Raw genomic sequence first — 23,535 nt, 5'->3', positions numbered from 1 at the left:
CCCATGAGGAATGATAATGTCGCCCTCAACCGGTCCCCTATTCGCCAGCCCCGCCGGGGGAACCATACCTTCTCTGCCTGGCAGGGCACATCTGCCCTACCTGGGGTTCCTGCTCCTCCGCCTCCCCGGCGTCCAGCTCTCCTGCCCCGTTGGGTAGCCCCCCTGTCCCCGGGCTAACTACCCATATAGGAGACGCCGCTATCTGGGGATACACCACTGACCCCCCTTGGACCTGCCCCTGACCGGGTGGTCCGAACCCTACCTGCTGACCCGGCCCCATCACCGGCATCCCAGGCAGCGGTCTGTCTCCATCCCATAGGGACCCACATACGAAACCAGGCGGACACGCCGCCAGCTGGGGGTACCCTGCCGACCCCCCCTGGACTTGCCCCTGAACGTGCAGTCCGATCCCCTCTGTCGACCCGGACACAATCCCGGCGCCTCAGGAGGCGGTCTATTCCCCTTGGCCTTTGGGGAATCATCCGCTGCGAGGAGCATCTTGCCCCTTGGGAACCCCCCTGGACCTACCAGGTGTACCTGTCCCCTGACCTTGGACAAGGTCTCCTCCAACTCCGTTATCCGTGCCTGGCACGGCCCGTGAGCACAGTCCCCTACTTCCTCGCAAGCCACTCAGTACGCTGCCTGGATGTCCCGGAACTTCCCCTCCAGCTTCCTACACTGCTCTGTACTCCGAGCATAGAGTTCCTGGAGCCTCCATTCCTTTGTCTTACCCTCTACTATCTGGCAGTGGAGATATTCCTTCTCGCACCGGTTAGACTCGCTTTCCTGTAGGCTGTCCTGTTTCATTTCTGCCAATTCCTCCCGCAGTCGTTCCGCTGCGCTAGCGCTGTCCCCTGCGCTGGCCCTAACTTCTCCCAACTCCTGCTCTAATTCTTCGACCCTTCGCTCTGTTTTGGCTACCTGCTGGGACAAGCAGACCAGCCAAACTGCCTTCTCCAAGTGCCTTTTGTGTGCCTTACTTTCTGTCCATGCGGCCGCCGCCATTACGGGTCGCTCCACATTGATTAGTTCTGAGACCCAAGAATTGGTGAGGTTGACCTTTTTCCCACATATACGAGGAGATTCTCTCCTCCATTTTACTTCGTTCCCTCACCCCCTCTGCCAAGTCACATACTCCAAACCACCGGGGTCCTGCCGCGGTCGCCATTGTAGAGGGTTCCATCTCTGCTACTCCACTACTGGGCCGATATCTGGGGTTTGAGTATCTGTGTGTGTCTCTCTCCAGCTGGCACTGAAACTTCAGAGGCCAGGGGATGCCGCACTGGGACACCTCCACGGAAGAGTGCACTGAATCAAGCCTGCCGTTTATCCCTAACCAGAAGCCTGAGGCTTATATCACACAGATATCCAGACCCCCACCAATGCCCAGGTGATTCTCTCTCTTGCCGGTGGTGCAACACCCACCCGGTTCCTACTTCGCTGGAGTAGCTTTCCCAAGAGAGAGAATAGGACACTGCTGTTTATTACCTAACCAGCAGCCTGTCCTGAGTGAACGGGTTCGAATCGTTCAAGATGACCCTAGATTCTCGACCCCGGAATTAAGGTGAGGAATATCTTAACAATTACTTGGTCAGAGATCGCTGGTGAGAGATTGAAGAATTGAAACAACTCCAATTATCAGCAAATCGAGGTTTATTGCAAAACCCAGGTCAAAATCATCAATCAGAAGAAGTTATAATACAATCTTAAACTCTAACACAAACTAAGTCTATTCAGGAAGTACTATAACGGACACAACGTAAAATCTTATTGTTACACAAGTTTAGCAATGGCACAAAACACAAATCAAGTCCCCTTCCCCAAAGCCTCAACCACTATCAAAGTCAAGGGAGTTTTGCAAGCTGCTGCAGGGTACTTACGGTCACAGGCTGCGAGAGGTCAAGTCGAAGGTGGAGAGGTCAAGCCAAGCTCCTGGGGGGGGGGGGTTTGTAAATACCTATGCCCCTACTCGGCTCAGCGGACCAAGTCTGCTGGGAAATTTGGTTACGTTCCCTTGGCTGAAAAGTGTCCAGTTTACAGTCTCTGGGTTTTATTCTTGGGCAGTCCAAAAAGGGCCGAATTGCCCGAAAACGTTACAAGTGCAGTACTGAGGGAGTGCCGCACTGTCAGAGGGTCAGTACTGAGGAAGCGCCGCACTGTCAGAGGGTCAGTACTGAGGGAGTGCCGCACTGTCAGAGGGTCAGTACTGAAGGAGTGCTGCACTGTCAGAGGGTCAGTCCTGAGGGAGTGCCGCACTGTCAGAGGGTCAGTACTGAGGAAGCGCCGCACTGTCAGAGGGTCAGTACTGAGGGAGTGCCGCACTGTCAGAGGGTCAGTACTGAAGGAGTGCTGCACTGTCAGAGGGTCAGTCCTGAGGGAGTGCCGCACTGTCAGAGGGTCAGTACTGAGGGAGTGCTGCACTGTCAGAGGGTCAGTACTGAGGGAGTGCTGCACTGTCAGAGGGTCAGTACTGAGGGAGTGCTGCACTGTCAGAGGGTCAGTACTGAGGGAGTGCTGCACTGTCAGAGGGTCAGTACTGAGGGAGTGCTGCAATGTCAGAGGGTCAGTACTGAGGGAGTGCCGCACTGTCAAAGGGTCAGTACTGAGGGAGTGCTGCACTGTCAGAGGGTCAGTACTGAGGGAGTGCTGCACTGTCAGAGGGTCAGTACTGAGGGAGTGCTGCACTGTCAGAGGGACATTACTGAGGGAGTGCAGCACTGTCAGAGGGTCAGTACTGAGGGAGTGCTGCATTGTCAGAGGGACATTACTGAGGGAGTGCTGCACTGTCAGAGGGTCAGTACTGAGGGAGTGCCGCACTGTCAGAGGGTCAGTACTGAGGGGGTGCTGCACTGTCAGAGGGTCAGTACTGAGAAGGTGCTGCACTGTCAGAGGGTCAGTACTGAGGGAGTGCCGCACTGTCAGAAGGTCAGTACTGAGGGGGTGCTGCACTGTCAGAGGGTCAGTACTGAGGGAGTGCTGCACTGTCAGAGGGTCAGTACTGAGGGAGCGCTGCACTGTCAGAGGGTCAGTACTGAGGGAGTGCTGCACTGTCAGAGGGTCAGTACTGAGGGAGTGCTGCACTGTCAGAGGGTCAGTACTGAGTGAGTGCTGCACTGTCAGAGGGTGAGTAGTGAGGGAGTGCTGCACTGTCAGAGGGTCAGTACTGAGGGAGTGCTGCACTTTCAGAGGGTCAGTACTGAGGGAGTGCTGCATTGTCAGAGGGACATTACTGAGGGAGTGCTGCACTGTCAGAGGGTCAGTACTGAGGGAGTGCCGCACTGTCAGAGGGTCAGTACTGAGGGGGTGCTGCACTGTCAGAGGGTCAGTACTGAGAAGGTGCTGCACTGTCAGAGGGTCAGTACTGAGGGAGTGCCGCACTGTCAGAAGGTCAGTACTGAGGGGGTGCTGCACTGTCAGAGGGTCAGTACTGAGGGAGTGCTGCACTGTCAGAGGGTCAGTACTGAGGGAGTGCTGCACTGTCAGAGGGTCAGTACTGAGGGAGTGCTGCACTGTCAGAGGGTCAGTACTGAGGGAGTGCTGCACTGTCAGAGGGTCAGTACTGAGGGAGTGCTGCACTTTCAGAGGGTCAGTACTGAGGGAGTGCTGCACTGTCAGAGGGTCAGTACTGAGGGAGTGCTGCACTGTCAGAGGGTCAGTACTGAGAAGGTGCTGCACTGTCAGAGGGTCAGTACTGAGGGAGTGCCGCACTGTCAGAGGGTCAGTACTGAGAAGGTGCTGCACTGTCAGAGTGTCAGTACTGAGGGAGTGCTGCACTGTCAGAGGGTCAGTACTGAGGGAGTGCCGCACTGTCAGAGGGTCAGTACTGAGGGGGTGCTGCACTGTCAGAGGGTCAGTACTGAGAAGGTGCTGCACTGTCAGAGGGTCAGTACTGAGGGAGTGCCGCACTGTCAGAAGGTCAGTACTGAGGGGGTGCTGCACTGTCAGAGGGTCAGTACTGAGGGAGAGCTGCACTGTCAGAGGGGCAGTACTGAGGGAGTGCTGCACTGTCAGAGGGTCAGTACTGAGGGAGTGCTGCATTGTCAGAGGGTCAGTACTTAGGGTGTCAGCACTGTCAGAAGGTCAGTACTGAGGGTGTGCAGCACTGTCAGAAGGTCAGTACTGAGCGAGTGCTGCACTGTCAGAGAGTCAGGACTGAGGGCGTGCTGCACTGTCAGAGGATCAGTACTGAGGGAGTGCTGCACTGTCAGAGGGTCAGTACTGAGGGTGTGCAGGACTGTCAGAGGGTCAGTACTGAGGGTGTGCAGCACTGTCAGAGGGGCAGTACTGAGGGTGTGCAGCACTGTCAGAGGGGCAGTACTGAGGGTGTGCAGCACTGTCAGAGGGGCAGTACTGAGGGTGTGCAGCACTGTCAGGGGGGCAGTACTGAGGGTGTGCAGCACTGTCAGAGGGTCAGTACTGAGGGTGTGCAGCACTGTCAGGGGGGCAGTACTGAGGGAGTGCTGCACTGTCAGAGGGGCAGTACTGAGGTTGTGCAGCACTGTCAGGGGGGCAGTACTGAGGGTGTGCAGCACTGTCAGAGGGGCAGTACTGAGTACTGTTTCTTTATCTATAACCTGCTAATTGAAATCTCGTTTTCCCTCACATTTGGATTCCATAGATTACATGATAATTTTTTTTTGATAAATGTTTTTTATTGGGTTTTTGAACAAAGTATATTTACAGTCATGTACACAGAATAAAATATATATATATATATAGATATATATATAGAAGAGAAGATTAAAACATTTTTTTTTTAAACTGGTAGGATATTGTGCTGTAGCTCAACAACAGCAACTCTGTACAGTTAGTAATATTATTTTTAACACATAAATAGGCACCTGTTTGTTGGGGGGGGTGGGGGGGGGTGGAAACTGGGGAGGTACATATACATTTAGGTGCCGGAGAAACAATTACATTAGTTATGTCCAATCCAGAGAGGGCAATACGAGAATGGATCTGGTGTTGTTGTTGTTACTTCTCCCGCACGGTTTTCGCTGCCGTTGTCATCACGCGTTCATCTCCGCTTCGGTCGATTGTTCTGTCTTTCGCTCGTATTTTCCTTGCTCTCTGTTGCTGTATTTGGCGAGTTTGGTGTCGTTCCCCGTGCTCTCCTTCCGGCTATCATTCCCTTACCTCCCACCCCACCCTTCTCTGGTTCCCCTCTATTGTTCCCTGTCTCCTCCCTCCACCCCCCCCCCCCCCCCCCCCGCCCCACCACGCTCCCCCTTCCCCTTTGGTTCGCCTTTCTTTTCTCTTAGGTTTAGCTGTCTCGTCCAACCCCCCACCCCTTCCCCCAGTCTCTCCCTCCCTCTCACGCCTTGGCTACTTTCCCCTGAATCTTGGCTGCCTGGCTATTCTTCTGCCTATTCGTTGGCCACAAACAGGCCCTGGAATATTCCATGACAATGTTGAGGAAGAGCGATGGATTTCTCACAATGTTCTGGCCGATATTTACTCATCAACCGATATGATTAAACAGATTATCAGGCCATCATTGCTTTTCTCTGTGCCGGGTCTTCAGTTGTGTTATTTGATTCCCATTTTTAATCTTTATCCTCTTCACTTCTCTGGCATGGAGCTACTGTAAAGTGAAAGCTCTCATTGCTGACAATCTCCGACAATAACGTCTTCTGCTCATCATTGTGCAGGGTAAGCCCAGGCCAATGGTCACCTGGCTGAAGGAGGAACAGCCCCTGGATCTGAAGAGTATTACCATCCGGAATAGCGACACAGACTCCATCTTCTTCATCAGGAAGGCAGAACGCATGCACTCAGGGTCTTACCAACTGCAGGTACAGATCGAGAATACCAAGGACACAGCAAATATCCACCTCCAGGTCATAGGTAAGAGAGCATCATTAACAGCAAGTAACAACTTTACCACTGCATTGCATCTCCCTCTGCATTGTCTACATCATACATTCCCAGGTCAGGCACAGCACGGGGTTAGATAGAGTAAAACTCCCTCGACACTGTCCGCCAACAAACACCTTGTTAAAAATTAATTTACAGGAAGTGGGCATCATTGGTTAGGCTAGCATTTGTTGCACATCCTTAGTGACCCTTCAGAAGGTGAAGGTGAGTTACTTTTTTGAACCGCTGCAGTCCATGTGGTGTAGGTACACCCACTGTGCTGTTAGGGAGGGAGTATAAGGATCTTGTATACATGCTGCAAGTGTTCGGCAGTGGTGGAGGGATTCATTGTTTGTGGAAGGGGGAGCAATCAAGCTGGCTGCTTTGTCCTGGATGGTGTCAAGTTTCTTGAGTGTTGTTGGAGCTGCACTCATCCAGGCAAGTGGGGAGTATTCCATTACACTCCCGACTTGTGCCTTGCAGATGGTGGAGGGACTTGTAGATTGTGGGGGAGGGGGTCAGGAGGTGAGCTTTTTTTTCAAATTATTTTTATTGGTTTGCGTTTTATAGTTACATTGCAGAGGACATTTAAGCAGCAATGTAGGAGTCTTTACAAACTGTATATATTTGTATATATAATGTGACACCAATGTAAAAGCCCAGAGGGGAACAAGATAGCGGGTGTAAAGGTATTATTGTTGGGGCACTGGTTTTGGGGCCATTCCCTCTATGCTGTTCCTATGCCATGTGCGTCGCCTCTTGGTAATAGAACACGAACTGTAGTCCAGAAGCCAGTGTTGAGAGTCGTGAGGTACTGAGGAGAGTATCAAAGTCGCAGGAGTGTACCGGCAGACAGGAAGGTGGGGTGAAGTGTGTCTACTTCAATGCAAGGAGCATCCGAAATAAGGTAGGCGAACTTGGAGCGTGGATTGGTACTTGGGCCATTACGGAGACATGGTTAGAACAAGGACAGGAATGGTTGTTTGAAGTTCCGGGGTATAGCTGTTTCAGTAAGAGTAGGGAAGGTGGTAAAAGAGATGGAGGAGTAGCATTGTTAATCAAGGATAGTTTAACGGCTGCAGAAAGGCAGATCGAAGGGGGTCTGCCCACTGAGGTAATATGGGCCTAAGTTAGAAATAGGAAAGGAGCGCTCACATTGTTAGGAGTTTTCTATAGGCCCCCAAATAGTAACAGAGATGTGGACAAAGAAATTGCAAAACAGATTATGGATAGGTGTGGAGGTCTCAGGGTAGTTGTCATGGGTGACTTTTTACTTTCCAAATATTGATTTAAACTCTATAGGTCGAACAGTTCGGATGGGGCAGTTTTTATCCAGTGAGTGCAGGAGAGTTTCCTGACACAATATGTGGATAGGCCGACAAGAGGCCACATTGGATTTGGTACTGGGTAATGAACCGGGCCAAGTGTTAGATTTGTTTGTGGGAGAGCACTTTGGAGATAGTGACCACAATTCGGTGTCTTTCACTATTACAATGGAGAGGGATTGGGCCATACGGCAGGGCAAGGTTTATAATTGGGGGAGGGATAATTATGATGCGATGAGGCAAGAATTAGGGAGCATAAGATTGGAACAGAAACTGTCAGGGAAAGGCACAAATGAAAAGTGGAGCTTGTTCAAGGAACAAATACTGCGTGTCCTTGATAGGTATGTCCCTGTCAGGCAGGGAGGAAATGGCCGTGTGAGGGAACCATGGTTCACAAAAGAGGTTGAATGTCTTGTCAAGAGGAAAAAGGAAGCGTATGTAAGGATGAGAAAACAAGGTTCAGTTGGGTCGCTTGAGGGTTACAAGGTAGCAAGGAATGAGCTAAAAAAAAAAGGGCTGAGGAGAGCTAGGAGGGGGCATGAGAAGTCCTTGGTGGGTCAGATCAAGGAAAACCCCAAGGCTTTTTACTCCTATGTGAGAAATAAAAGAATGCCCAGGGTGAGGTTAGGGCCGGTCAAGGACAGTAGTGGGAACTTGTGCATGGAGTCAGAAGAAATAGGAGAGGCGTTGAATGAATACTTTTCTTCAGTGTTCACCAAGGAGAGGGGCCATGTTTTTGAGGATGAGAGTGTGATACAGGCAGGTAGGCTGGAGGAGGTAGATGTTCTGAGGAAGGATGTATTAGCAATTTTGAAAAACCTTAAGGTCGACAAGTCCCCTGGGCCAGATGGGATATATCCAAGGATTCTTTGGGAGGCAAGGGATGAGATTGCAGAGCCTTAGGCTTTGATCTTTGGGTCCTCACTGTCCACGGGGATAGTGTCAGAGTACTGGAGAGTGGCGAATGTTGTTCCTTTGTTCAAGAAAGGAAATAGGAATGACCCTGGTTATAGGCCAGTTAGTCTTACTTCGGTGGTCGGTAAGTTAATGGAAAAGGTCCTGAATAATAGGACTTATGACCATTTGGAAAGATGCAGCTTAATCCGGGACAGTCAACACGGATTTGTGAAGGGTAAGTCTTGCCTCACAAATTTGATTGAATTCTTTGAGGAGGTAACTAAGTGTGTAGATGAAAGTAGAGCAGTCGATGTTGTACACATGGATTTTAGTAAGGCGTTTGATAAGGTTCCCCATGGTCGGCTTATGAAAAAAGTAAGGAGGCGTGGGAGAGAGGGAAATTTGGCCAATTAGATAAATAACTGGCTATCACATAGAAGACAGAGGGTGGTGGTGGATGGAAAATTTTCAGACTGGAGACCAGTTACCAGCGGTGTACCACAGGGATCAGTGCTGGGTCCTCTGCTATTTGTGATTTTTATCAATGACTGGAGGAGGGGGCTGAAGGGTGGGTCAGTAAATTTGCCGATGACACCAAGATTGGTGGAGTAGTGGGTGAGATGGAGGGCTGTTGTACGCTGCAAAGAGACATTGATACGATGCAGAGCTGGGCCGAAAAATGGCAGATGGAGTTTAACCCTGATAAGTGCGAGGTGATTCATTTTGGTCGGAAAAATTTGAATGCGGATTACAGGGTCAACAGCAGGGTTCTGAGGAATGTGGAGGAACAGAGAGATCTTGGGGTTCATGTCCACAGATCTCTAAAGGTTGCCACTCAAGTGGATAGAGCTGTGTGTTGGCGTTTATTAACAGGGGGCTTGAGTGTAAGAGCCGTGGGGTTATGCTGCAACTGTACATGACCCTGGTGAGACCACATTTGGAGTATTGTGTGCAGTTCTGATCACCTCATTATCGGAAGGATGTGGAAGCATTGGAAAGGGTGCAAAGGAGATTTACCAGGATGCTGCCTGGTTTGCAGGATAGGTCTTATGAGAAAAGGTTGAGGGAGCTAGGGCTTTTCTCTTTGGAGCGGAGGGGGATGAGAGGCGACTTAATAGAGGTTTATAAGATGATGAGGGGGATAGATAGAGTGGACGTTCAGAGATTATTTCCTCGGGTGGATGTAGCTGTTACAAGGGGGCATAACTATAAGGTTCAGGGTGGGAGATATAGGAGGGATGTCTGAGGTAGGTTCTTTACTCAGAGAGTGGTTAGGGTGTGGAATGGACTGCCTGCTGTGATAGTGGAGTCAGACACTTTAGGAACTTTCAAGCGGTTATTGGATAGGCACATGGAGCACACCAGAATGACAGGGAGTGGGATAGCTTGATCTTGGTTTCGGACAATGCTCGGCACAACGTCGAGGGCCGAAGGGCCTGTTCTGTGCTGTACTGTTCTATGTGGGCATCACGGTAGCATGGTGGTTAGCACAATTGCTTCACAGCTCCAGGGTCCCAGGTTCGATTCCCGGTTCACTGTCTGTGCGGAGTCTGCACGTTCTCCCCGTGTGTGCGTGGGTTTCCTCCGGGTGCTCCGGTTTCCTCCCACAGTCCAACGATGTGCAGGTTAGGTGGATTGGCCATGCTAAATTGCCCTTAGTGTTCAAAATTGCCCTTAGTGTTGGGTGGGGTTACTGGGTTATGGGGATAGGGTGGAGATGTGGGCTTGGGTAGGGGGCTATTTCAAAGAGCCGGTGCAGACTCGATGGGCCGAATGGCCTCCTTCTGCACTGTAAATTCTATGATTCTATGATTCTATGTTTTATGTTCTATACCAGGGGTGCCTTTGGTGTCACCTGGGCATATCTCTGGCGAGGCTGTTCCTGCGTACTTCGCTACTGTTTGTTCCCTCCGGTTCCCCTGCCTGGTTTGCCTTGCGTCCTGGTTGATATTCCCTCCCCCCACTCCCCTTCTCCTACCTCCCCCCAGCCCTTTACCATCCATCTTCAAACCCCTCCCCCTTGTTTTCATTCCATTGATCAAGGTTCCTCCCTCTAGCCCCTCCGCTATTTGTTGCTGGTTGCGATCGTGTCTTGGGACAGGCTGGTGAATTGCTGCCATGGTGAATTTTATTTTTTCCAATTCAAGGAATTCTGCTAATTCAGATGGCTACTCTGTGGCCGTGGGTTGCGCTGATGCCCAGCCGAGCAGGAGTCTCCGGCGGGCGATAAGGGAGGGAAAGACTAGGGTGCCTGCCCCTCTCCCAGTGAATAATTCTTGCTGTTCCAAGACCCCAGAGACTACCACGAGTGGGCATGGCTCCACACTCACTCTCACAACCCTGGAAATAGCCTCAAGAAGGCAGTCCAGTAGCCGATCAGTCTGAGGCAGGACCAGACACACGGATGTGGTTGGCCGGGCCTAGGAGGTCAGTGGCTCACCAGAGGATTCTTAGCCTCTGACCTGTTTTGGTAGCCATAGTATTAATGTGGCGAGTCCAGTTCAGTTTCTGATCAATGGTAACCATAGAGTGTTGATAGTGTAGGTTTCAACGATGGTAATGCTATTGAATGTCAAGGGGTGATGGTTAGATCCTCTCTTATAGGAGATGGTCATTGCCTGGCACTTATGTGGCACGAATATAACTTGCCACTTTTCAGCCCAAGCCTGATATAGTCCAGGTCTTGCTGCATTTGGACACGGTCTGCTTCATTATCTGAGGAGTCGCGAATGGTGCTGAACATTGTGCAGTCATCTGTGATGTTACGACACCCTGGGCGAGTGCACGGTCAGTTCCAGCCCCACAGACCCCAGAGACCCAACATAAGTGAACTAACCAATGATTTGTGTATTTTCCTGATAGCTTTAACCCTCAACTGCTCCAATGAGTTACAGGCACCAGATTTAAGTAAAACATTTAAAAAACTGTTTATTTATAACAAGAGTAAAAGATGAACATATAATGGAACAATGGTCCACTAATCGACCTGTTATCAAAACCCTGTCCCAACCTCCACCCAGACACACACAAGACAAACATACAGTAGGAGGTAGGGAAAGGATTAAATGTAACAGGGATTAAGAGGTATGAAAGATTTGAGGATCTTCGCTGCTGAGGTTGAGGTCCTTATAGGCAGTGATCTCTTCAGAATGCGAGGTTTTGCAAACCATCGGTAAGTTCGGATGTTATAAGGACTACCATCCATTAGAACTTCCAAACTGTAGGTCATCCTCTGGGGAATTGCCTTCACACAGGAGATTCAGGTCTGTGCAATTCTATCATATGACCACCAGATGGACTCTCCATCTCCCTGAGATATTACTAGAATTTTCCACCCGAAAGTTTCCAGTAAGTTTTACATTCACACTGTCTTTCAACTGCTTACATAGAAACATAGAAAATAAGTGCAGGAGTAGGTCATTTGGCCCTCGAGCCTGTACCAACATTCAATATGATCACGGCTGATCACGCAACTTCAGTATCCCACTCTGATGCACGATCAATTAAACTCAAAGACGAGGTTGTAACATAACTGAAGGCTTTAATAGACTAGATCTGTTCCCCAGCAGCTTCGGTACAGAATGAGGGCTGTTGGGATGGCACCGGTTCTTATACTCCGCCTGTCAGGGCGGAGCTACATACCAAACAGCCAATGGTAAACTCCGAGGTTTACCCAATGGTCTACAGCCTCTCGGGTACTGCAATACCTGATAATACCACATTCACCCCCTGTTAAAAAAGAGTCCGGCGGGGGTGGTGGCCAGTGGTAACAATTGCATTTAACATGGTCTGATCAGATATGGAGGTACCGTGATACCTCCGTACAGGGTTGTCGAGAATATTTACAAGCGTGGAAGATATATACAGTCAGTGCTCATTTACAGTTACAGTTACAGTGAAGCAATCAGTCGGTCGGGTGGCCTGGTCGTCCTCCTGGATCATCTGAGCCTGGTGGTGATTCTGGGGGGGGTCCGGGCATCTGCCACTCCGGGAGCGTGGCTTCGTCCTCCATGGCAGCTTCGTCACCCTTAGACGGCGTTGGTGGGGCAAACGGTTGACGCGAGAGGGGGGCGCCTGTAGAGGGCGTCGGTGGGTGGGATGGCCTAGGTAGGAGCGGCGGGAGCACCGACCCTCCAGTGAGGTGCTGTGGGGGGGTGGCTAATGGTTCGGGTGCGCGTGGGATTCCAGCGGGCGCCAGGTCCCGGAAGGAGACTGTATCTTGCCGGCTGTCAGGGAAGTTTAATCCTCCACCGTAAGATCTTGTCGTTCTTTATCTTGCCCCGCTGTGCATTATCAAACATGAACGCCACCGACCGTTGGCCCGTGAGGAGAGTGAATCTCCTACCGGCCAGGTAATGCCGCCAATGTCGCACAGCTTCAACTATGGCTTGCGCCTTTTTCGACTGAGCAATGGCGCATTTCTGAAGCATGGAGCATGAAGTACGGGAGAAGAAGGCCACGGGTCTGCCTGCTTGGTTGAGGGTGGCGGCCAGAGCTACGTCGGACGCATCGCTCTCGACCTGGAAGGGGAGGGACTCGTCGATGGCGCGCATCGTGGCCTTTGCAATGTCTGCTTTGATGCGGCAGAAGGCCTGGCGGGCCTCTATCGACAGGGGGAAGGTTGTGGGCTGGATCAGGGGTCGGGCTTTGTCTGCGTAGTTGGGGACCCACTGTGCGTAATAACTGAAAAACCCGAGGCAGCGCTTCAGGGCCTTGGAGCAGTGAGGGAGGGGGAACTCCATAAGGGGGCGCATGCGTTCAGGGTCGGGGCCTATAACTCCATTTCGCACTACGTAGCCGAGAATGGCTAGGCGGTCGGTGCTAAATACGCATTTATCCTTATTATACGTTAAGTTTAGGATTTTCGCGGTCTGGAGAAATTTACGGAGGTTGGTGTCGTGGTCCTGCTGGTCATGGCCGCAGATGGTGACGTTATCCAGATAAGGGAACGTTGTGCGTAAGCCGTATCGGTCAACCGTTCTGTCCATCTCGCGTTGGAAGACCGAGACCCCATTAGTGGGGTCCCTTAAAAGGAACCCAAAGGGAACCCTTAAAAATTGGTAGAGCCGCCCATCTGCTTCGAAAGCAGTGTACTTGCGGTCACTAGTGCGGAGGGGTAGCTGATGGTAAGCGGACTTGAGATCCACCGTGGAGAAGACCTTGTATTGCACGATCCTGTTCACCAGGCCGAATATGCGGGGGAGAGGGTACGCATGCAGCTGCGTAAACCTGTTGATGGTCTGACTGTAGTCAATGACCATCCTCTGCTTCTCCCCGGTCTTCACCAGCACTACATGAGCTCTCCAGGGACTGTTGCGAGCTTCAATGACCCCTTCCCTCAGTAGCCTTTGGACCTCTGACCTGATGAAGGTCCGGTCCTGGGCACTGTACCGCCTGCTCCTGGTGGCGACGGGTTTGCAATCCGGGGTGAGGTTCGCAAACAGGGAAGGTGGGTCGACCTTAAGGGTCGCGAGGCCGCAGACAGTAAAGGAGGCATAGGGCCGCCAAATTTAAAGGTCAGGCTTTGCAAGTTACATTGGAAGTCCAACCCCTGGAGTGTAGCCATGCAGAGGTGCGGCAGGACGTAAAGGCGGAAATTGTTGAATTTCCTGCCTTGGACAGTGAGGTCTGCTAGGCAGAACCCCTTTATCTCCTCCGAGTGTGACCCGGAGGCCAGGGAGATTCTTTGGTTTAGAGGGTGGGTAACAAGTGAACAGCGCCTTACCATGTCAGGGTGTATAAAGCTCTCCGTGGTATCTGAGGGGCAAGATGGCCGTGCCCATGTGTCGGACTTGGCCCTAGGATAGGGGGGGTGGCGGTGAGTGCTGGCCGCCTGGGGCCCGAGGGGAAGATTGCCGCGGCGGTGCGGAGTAGCTGGAGACCGCGGCCACGGCTCGTGCTTGGCAGACCCTCACAAAATGGTCCTTCTTGCCGCACCCTTTGCAGGTGGAGATGCAGGCCGGGCAGCACATGCGAGGATGCTTCGCCTGCCCGCAGAAGAAACAGCGGGGCCCGACGGAGTTAGCGGGCCGTCTTACAGCGCAGGCCTGCGGGGTCAGGGGGAAGGTCAGTGGGGCTGCCGCTGCGGGATGCCACGCAGCCCAGGGGGCCGCCGCGCGGTCGGGCCCATAGGACTGCGTGTTTCTGGAGGCAACATCCATGGACCCTGCCAGGGCCCGTGCCTCTCTCAGTCCCTGGGTGTCCTTTTCTAAGAGTCTTCGGCGGATCTCTGAGGAGCTCATACTTGCTACGAAGGAATCCTGGATTCGAAGTTCCATGTGCTCGCTGCCCGAAACTTGCGGGCAGCCACAGTTTCTGTCCAGCACCAGTAGCGCACGGTAGAAGTCCTCCAACGATTGCCCGGGGCTTTGTCGTCTAGTTGCAAGCAGGTGACGTGCGTAGACCTGGTTTACAGGGTGTATATAATGTCCCTTTAACAGTTCGATCGCAGCATCGTAGTCCTCCGCCTCCTCGATGAGGGAGAAGATTCCAGGGCTTACTCTCGAGTGCAGGAGATGCAGTTTCTGTTCTCCTGAGGGGGGCCTCCGGCCGTCTCGAGGTAGCCTTTAAAGCACGCCAGCCAGTGCTTAAATATCGCCGCCGAGTTCTCCGCGTGGGGGCTGAGTTGTAGACACTCCGGCTTTATTCGGAGATCCATTCTTTCAGCTTAAGAGTAGTCTATTAAATTGATGCACGATCAATTAAACTCGAAGACGAGGTTGTATCATAACTGAAGGCTTTAATAGACTAGAACTGTTCCCCAGCAGCTTCGGTACAGAATGAGGGCTGCTGGGACGGCACCGGTTCTTATACCTCGCCTGTCAGGGCGGAGCTACATACCAAACAGCCAATGGTAAACTCTTAGGTTTGCCCAATGGTCTACAGCCTCTCGGGTACTGCAATACCTGATAATACCACACACTCCCAATTTCTCTCCATACCCCTTAATCTGTTTATCTGCAAGGGCCATGTCCAGCTCTCTCTTGAATATACCCAATGAACTGGCCCCAACAGCTTTCTGTGGTAGAGAATTCCACAGGTTCACAACTCTGAGAGAAGTTCTTCCTCATCTCAGTCCCAAATGGCTTACCCCTTATTCTTAGGTTGTGATTCTAGACATCCCCAATATCAGGAACGGTCTTCCTGCATCTAGCCTGACCAGTCCCATCAGGATTTTATATGTTTCTATGAGATCTCCTCTCATTCTTCTAAACTCCAGTGAGTACAAGCCCAGTCGATCCAGTCTTTCTTCATATGTCTGATCTCTCTGCAGAGATTCTGGCTGTATCGTGAAGAGAGTTCTCAGACTGGGCTCTTCCCAGCCATTCAGACAGAGGATTAAACTGTTACAGACCTGATGGGAGAACCTGCTCACAGCGTTTCAAACCAGCTGTACCCTTCACAGGTCTGGCTACTGTCCTTAGTCTTTTAAATAGGAGTGCCTTCCACAGGTCTGGCTGGGATCTTAAATCACCTGGGTGAGAGAAAGCTGAGAGAGAGTGCCTTAAAGTTGCTTCAGGCTTGGATCTGTCACAGAACTGACAAAATGGGTTTGACTTCTTCTGTTCTAGAAGTTTCTGAAAAGCTCCACCAATCCCAAATAAGAATTTGTCCAAGGTCCGGATTTCAAACAAGCTGATTGTCAAGTCCATCAACATGACATCACGGGCTATGCCAAAGAGCATACTGAATCAGAGGGGATCTGCCTGATCAGTACACATAGCAGCCTGCAGCAGGGAGGTGGGGGGGGGGGGGTTCAGTTCAAAACCAAAAGTCTGATTTTAAAACCAGCCAGAAGGACAGGCATTGGAAGAGAAACACAAAACAGACAAGGATTTTAGCAAGTTCCTTACAATGAAAATTACCACTTCTTTGTGGTGCCATGGTGGCACAGTGGTTGGCACTGCTGCCTCACAACTCCAGCGTCCCGGGTTCAATTCCGGGCGCGGGTGAAGTCTGTGTGAAGTTTGCACTTTCTCCCGGGCGCGGGTGAAGTCTGTGTGAAGTTTGCACTTTCTCCCCGTGTCTGCGTGGGTTTCCTCCTGGAGCTCCGGTTTCCTCCCATAGCCCAAAGATGTGCAGGTTAGGTGGATTGGCCATGCTAAATTGCCCTTAGTGTCCAAAAAGGTTAGGCGGGCCTACTGGGTTACGGGGATAGGGTGCAGGCATGGGATTAATAGGTTGCTCTTTCCAAGAGCTGGCGCAGACTCGAAGGTCCGAATGGCCTCCTTCTGCACTGTAAATTCTATGATTCTATGATTCTGACCATATGATGGAAAGGAGGTCATTGATGAAGATGGCTGGGCCGAGGACACTACCCTGAGGAACTCCTGCAGTGATGTCCTGGAACTGAGATGATTGATCTCCAACCGCCACAACCATCTTCCTTTGGGGAGAGATTCCCGCTCATTCCCATTGACTCCAGTTTAGCTCGGGCTCCTTGCTGCCATACTCGGTCAAATGCTGCCTTGATGTCAAGGGCAGTCACTTTCACCTCATCTCTTGGATTCCGCTCTTTGTCCATGTTTGAACCAGGGAGGTCAGGAGCTGAATGACCTTGGAGGAACTTAAACTGAGCGTCTATGAGCTGGTTATTGCTGAGTAAGTGTCACTTATTAGCACTGTTGATGACTCCTTCCATCACTTTGCAGATGATGGAGAGTAAACTGATAGAACGGTAATTGGCTGGGTTGGATTTGTTCCTGTTTCTTCAGGGCAAACCTGAGCAATTTTCCACATTGCCGGGTAGATGCCAGTGTTGTAGCTGTACTGGAACAGCTTGGCTAGGGGTGCAGCACGTTCTGGAGCACAGGTGTTTAGGATTATTGCCAGGATATTGTCAGGGCCCATAGCCTTTGCAGTATCCAGTGCCTTCAGCCGTTTCTTGATATCAAGTTGAGTGAATCGTATTGGCTGAAGACATCTGTGATACCTGGGACCTTTGGAGGAGACCGAGATGGATCATCCACTCGGCACTTCTGGCTGAAGATTGTTGTGAATGTTTCAGCCTTTTGTACAGATGTGCAAATCTGTGGAAAATCTGCTGGGGGATAAATCTGTGGAAAACCAGTGAGAAGCACTAAAAGGAGAGATCCTAAGTGTACAAAGTAGATATGTCCCCTCCAAAATTAAGAGTGGTATTGCCAAATCTAGAACCCCCCCGGTTGTCTAGATGATACAGGGGAAAATCAAACAGAAAAAGAAAGCGTATGATAGACATAAAGAACTAAGCACTGCAGATAATCATATTCATATGTTTTGGCCCTGCCTGAAGCTGGAAAGGTTTTGGAGAACGGTGTTTACTACAATCTGGGGGGTCTTACATGTGGATGTGGGGCCGGGTGCCCCGGAAGCCATATTCAGGGTGTCTGACCGACCTGAGCTACAGGCGGGTGACACATGTTTTGTGTCACCTTTTGTGGTAACCTTTGTCTCCCTGATTGCTCATGGGCAGGTCTTGTTGGGGTGGAGGTCAGCTCCTCAGCCTTGTGCCTTGCCGTGGCGGGGGACCTGCTGGAGAGTTTGACCCTGGAAAAGGTGAAGCGCTGTGGGGGTGGGGGGGGGGGGGGGGGGGGTGACGGAAGGGTGGGGGGGGGGGTGACGGAAGGGTCCTACAATTGTTGGGCTTCGTTAGGCAAGCACTTTCAGGAGTTGGAAACCAACTGTTGGGGGCGTGAGGTGGTCTGGGTTTTTTGTTGTCTGTTTAGGGTTGTTTCTGTATTGTGAAAATGTTTAAAATCTGCTGAATAAAAAGACTTTTTAAAAAATGTACACTCGGCAGAGCCAACCGCCCTTAACTGTTGTCCTCTGTGAAGCTCCGTTTTCCGAATCCTCACTACCTAACCTGACCAGACAAACCACAAAATCAACTGTTCCACCCCACAAAAAATGCTTTCGGGAAGAAGATCAGTAAACACGGGAATAAAAATAAAAACCGCAGCAATTTACCGACTGTACCCAGCCTGCGTAGGGGAGGCTGTCCCACCTGAACAAATCCACCTTGACTCCGCCCACCAGGCTTTATTTACAGAGCCGGGCTCACAATCTCGGTCCACCTGCATCTCTAGATACCTGAAGTGAGTAATTGCCGCATGAAATGACAATCCCCTCAAGCCCACTCTCTTTCCCCGGTGGGGAAAACTAAAAGTACTCGCTGTTCTCCAAATTCAATTTGTACCCCAAAACAGCCCCAAATCGCTTGAGCAGCCTCATTATATCCCCCACCGTGGGAAGCGGTTTGGAAATATACAACAAAAGTTCTCTGGATAAGAAAGTTCCTCACATCCTCTCTAAACCTCCTGCCCTTGCATTAAATCTATGCCCCTGGTAATTGATCCTTCCACCAAACATTTCTTCCTGGCTACTCTATCTATGCCCCTCATAATTTTATACATCTCAATCATGTCCCCCTCAGTCTCCTCTGCTACAAGGAAAATTATCCAATTTTAGCCAATCTCTCTACATAACTGCAACTCTCCAGAAAAGTACTCAGTCGACCTCAGGCCCTCCAGCTCCTCAGACAATCCGGAGATTCTGCTGCTGTGACCTGTTCTCCAGCTCCTCCACTTTGGCTATCAGCCCTTTATTACTTTCCTCCACCTTCTGCAGCTCCCCTCTCATTGAGGTGAGCTGGTCACTGTGCTGCGACATTGCTTCCTTCACCCCCTTCACCATACTCCCGCACCGTCTCCAATGGTATCATGAACAGTACAGGCTTAGAGGGCTGAAGGGCCTGTTCCTGTGCTGTATTGTTCTTTGTTCTCTTTAGGGTTTTGGCCAAGGGTGGTATCATGAACAGTACAGGCTTGGAGGGCCGAAGGGCTTGTTTCTGTGCTGTATTGTTCTTTGTTCTTTGATAGCCGAGAAATGGTATAGAAAGTGCAGGGACAAAGTCAAAAAGGAATTAAGGAAATCAAAGATAGGGTATGAAAAAAGATTAGCAAGTAAAGTTAAAGAAAACCCAACAATGTTTTATCAAAAAATTAATGGTAAAAGGTTAGTTAAGAAATAAGTGGGACCTATCAGAGATGAAGAAAGGAACTTCTGTGTCGATGCAGAGGTTATGGGAAGGATTCAAATTAATATTTTGTGCTTACAAAGGAAATGGATGATGCAGATATAGTAGTTCAGGAGGAACACTGTGAGATACTGGATGGGATAATCATAAAGAGAGAGGAAGTACTCAAAGGATTGAAATCCTTGAAAGTTGATAAGTCGCCAGGACCAGATGGATTGTTCCCGAGGCTACTGAAGGAGGTCAGGGGGAGATAGAAGATGCTCTCAGGATGATTTTCCAATCCTCACTAGACACAAGGGAGGTACCGGAGGACTGGAGAAATGCAAACATGGTTCCATTGTTTAAAAAGGGATTGAAGGAAATGCCAAACAATTATAGGCCAGTTAGTCTTACATCAGTGTTGGGCAAATTAGTAGGATTAATCCTGAGAGGTAGGATTTACTGTCACAGAGAAAGGCATGGACTAGCCAGGGAGAGTCAGCATGGATTTGTTGAAGGAAGGTCTTGCCTCACAAATTTGATTGAATTATTTGAGGAAGTGACAAGAAGGTAGTGCAGTGGATGTGGTGTACATGGATTTTAGCAAAGCGTTTGACAAAGTCCCCCATGGCAGATTAGTCAAGAAAGTGAAAGCTCATGGGATACAGAGCAATGTGGGAAACTGGATAAAAAGTTGGCTTCGTAACAGGAAACAAAGGGTAATGGTCGATGGCTGCCCTTGAAATTAGAACGTTGTTTCAAGTGGTGCTCAACATGGCTTGATATTGGAACCCTTACTGTTTGTGTTATAAACAATTTGGAACGTGGGGAGCATGATTGGGAAATTTGCAGATGATACAAAGATTGGCCAATTGGTCAAGTGTAGAGGACAGTTATAATCTCCAAAACAACATGGATAGATTGGTGAAGTGGGCAATAAAGTAGCAGATGCAATTAACACAGAGAAGCGTGAGGTCATGCATTTAGGGAGGTCAAACAGTTATAGGGAGTACATAATAAATGGGGATATACTAAGAGGGGTAGATGAAGTGAGAGATCTTGGCTTACAGGTACACAGGTCCCTAAAGGCAGCAGTTCGAGTGGACAAGGTTGTAAAGAAAGCATATAGATAGCTCTCCTTCACTGGCAGAGATATAGAATATAAAAGTAAGGATATGATGTCAGAATTGTATAAAACATTGGTGAGGCCACAACTGGAGTATTATGTGTAGTTCTGGTCGCCACATTATAGGAAAGGCGGTATTGCTCTGGAGAGAGTGCAGAGGACGTTTACAAGAATGTCACCAGGGCTAGAAAAGAGTCGTTACGAGGAGAGATTGGCTTATTTACCTTGGAACAAAGAAGGTTGAGGGGTGACTTAATTGAGGTGTACAAAATTATGAGGGGAAGAGATAGAGTGGAGAGGATAAAATTGTTTCCCATGGTGGAGAATTCTAGAACCAGGGGACAGAGATTCAGGATAAGTGGCAGAAGGTGTAGAAGGGACATGAGGGAGAACGTTTTTACACAGAGGGTGGTGGGAGTCTGGAATTCGCTGCCTGAGTTGGTGGTGGAGGCAGAGACCCTGAACTCTTTTAAACAGTACCTGGATCTGCACTTTAATTGCTCTACACCACAAGGCTATGGGCCAGATGCAAGAAGGTGGGATTACATTGGACAAGATGGGCCGAATGGCTTCCTGTGTGCTGCAACTTCTCTATGATTCTATGTGCTGGGCTCCTCCTTCATTGAGGATGGGGATATTTGCGGAGCCTCCTCCTCCAGTGAGTTGTTTAATAGTCCACCACCATTCACGGCTGGATGTGGCAGGATTGCAGAGCTGAGATCTGATGCGTTTGTTGTAGAATCGCTTAGCTCTGTCTATTACTTGCTATTTATGGTGTTTGGCACACAAGTAGTCCTGTGTTGTAGCTTCACCGGATTGACACCTAATTTTTCAGTATGCCTGATGTTGCTCCTGGCACGCTCTCCTGCACTCTTCACTGAACCAGGGTTGGTCCCCTGGCTTGGTGGTAATGGTAGAGTGGGGGATATGCTGGGCCACGAGGTTGTAGATTGTGGTTGAATCCAATTCTGCTGCTGCTGTTGGCCCACAGCGCCTCATGGATGCCCAGTATTGAGTTGCTAGATCTGTTCAAAGTCTATCCCATTTAGCAAGGTGGTAGTGCCACAAAACATGATGGAGGGTATCCGCAATGTGAAGACGGGACTTTGTCTCCACAAGGACTGTGTGGTGGTCACTTCTTTAATGAAAGTGTTTTTGCTGGAATTTTTTATTTATTAAAGTTAAGCTGAATCATCATACAGTTGGATTAATCATAACTGATGTTATGAATAATTTACAGCTTTTATCATAGATTATCATAGAATTTACTGTGCAGAAGGAGGCCATTCAGCCCATCGAGTCTGCACCGGCTCTTGGAAAGAGCACCCTACCCAAAATCCACACCTCCACCCTATCCCCATAACCCAGTAACCCCACCCAACACTAAGGGCAATTTTGGACACTAAGGGCAATTTATCATGGCCAATCCATCTAACCTGCACATCTTTGGACTGTGGGAGGAAACCGGAGCACCCGGAGGAAACCCACGCACACACGGGGAGGATGTGCAGACTCCGCACAGACAGTGACCCAAGCCGGAATCGAACCTGGGACCCTGGAGCTGTGAAGCAATTGTGCTATCCACAATTCTACCGTGCTGCCGTGGTTGGAATTTACATTAGTGTTATCAAATAAAAACAGAGCGAAAGAAAAATATATGACAAAAGAGACAAGTCGCCTATTTACATTGTAGTGGCCGGCGTAATGTAGCTATGTCCGAGATGCTCCTTTTTGGCCTGAAGTGGTGGCTACCCAGTGAGTACCGCATCCCAGGATGGAGCGAGACATGTGATGAGCTCTGGCATGGTGGATATGCCCTTTGTATAGCCGCATTGATGTGCTGCCGCACGTGGGCCCCATGCTCCTCGGTGTGTTGCGTAGATTTCTCCTTCTCCTCAATGTGGTGTGGACTTTCCTTCCCCTGTCCCCCACCGGCAGATCACCGGGAAAGGACACACCGATACAGGGCATGGCCGAAGAGAGTGAGAGAACTCAAAGAAAAACCATGTCAGAATACAGAGCAACCACAAGATAACCAACAAACAATTAAGTACAAGGCAAAGCTGCCAGCATTCAAGCCAACGCACGCTCCCCCCTCTCCCAGACCCAGCAACAGCCCAACGTCAGTGAAGAGGACCTCGCAAGCAGCTCAGTCCACTGGAAAAGGACCGGGAGAGCATGATTGACGATAGAGAGAGAGAACTCCCCTCCCCCTCACTAGCACCTGGAAGTAGCCTTCAATCCCAGTGCACAGAAGCAGGAGGGCCACAACTGGCGAGCACCCGGCCGCTAGACACAAAGAAAAAACAAAACACACCAAAAATACAATCATAACCATACAATCCGTCAACAGTAAAACACAACCCAACCAACATCAGTACAGACAGTACACATAGTCAATTGGGTCACCACCCTGCTGCTCTCACAGTCCCGGCATCCGGTCCCCAGGCACCATCTAGTATAAAACTGCAAAGGCGAGTCCATTCCACTCCACTTTCAGCCCGACAGCCAACCAAGATCCGCACCTCGCTCCACTCCAAGCCGATAAGCAGAAAGGCAACCAGTGAAAAGTACGAGTCCCAGCTGCAGCAACTGCAGGAAAGCAATCTCCTCTCAGTCCCCTGCAAGCAACTGGCATCAGCAACAGGCTCCCTTTCCCACTATTCAACTGGTCCTAGCATTGTTCCCTCTTCTGTGGGGAGCCAAGGAGGTGAGAAACCGTCTTTGCTCACAGGCAAAGAGCCTAGGGGTGCTGGGCTTGCCATCTCGGTGAGGGGTGGGAGACCCTCGGCTGGGGTTAGGGGGACCCTCCCCATGGATGGGCCGTTATGGGGGTTGGGGCAGGGACACTGGGGGGGCAACCACTCCCGGCATCACTATGCCAACCCTGGAGCATGTGTACCTGTTCCGGGGTAACCCTATCCCTGCCCGTCTGCCCCACTCATCAGCCAAACCCCCCACCAACTGCTGAGGTCTCTGGCTGTGTGGCTCAAGGCTGTTGCTGGGAGGGGATTGGCAATCATGGTTAAGTGAGCACTTCACACAACCCAAGTGGAATCCCGTGGGTAGATGGGTCGTGTAGCATGTGAGAGTCATTATTGTCTAGCACCCCACTCAGACCGTGATGCCTGGACACTGTGCCAGAACACTGCGGGAGGCAACATCACACATGCAGCAGCCAACATCCGAACACCCAGGGGATGGGACACAGCTCAGGGGACATGTCTACAGCCGGAGGGTGGGTGAGTGCCATGGGGAGGGGGGGATGCCTGGAGAGATGGGCAAAAGGTCCGAGGGTCAGCCCGCCCGGCGGAAGAAAGTGACAGAGGCATCAG

General features: G+C 50.5%; 1 protein-coding gene across 1 annotated transcript in view; it reads left to right on the top strand.

The window, feature by feature from the left end:
- Positions 1 to 23,535, top strand: part of LOC140430933 (myosin-binding protein C, cardiac-type-like) — a 249,902-nt gene that overhangs the window by 193,982 nt on the left and 32,385 nt on the right. The window contains exon 27 of the mRNA XM_072518761.1: positions 5,652 to 5,847. Coding sequence (XP_072374862.1) covers positions 5,652 to 5,847 — 196 coding nt within the window. The remainder of the gene's footprint in view (positions 1 to 5,651; positions 5,848 to 23,535) is intronic.

This window comes from Scyliorhinus torazame, chromosome 10 (assembly GCF_047496885.1).
Source record: "Scyliorhinus torazame isolate Kashiwa2021f chromosome 10, sScyTor2.1, whole genome shotgun sequence".
In the NCBI taxonomy this organism is placed as follows: domain Eukaryota; kingdom Metazoa; phylum Chordata; class Chondrichthyes; order Carcharhiniformes; family Scyliorhinidae; genus Scyliorhinus; species Scyliorhinus torazame.
The sequence above is the reverse complement of the archived record's forward strand: the minus strand, read 5'-3'. Positions and strand labels throughout refer to the sequence as shown.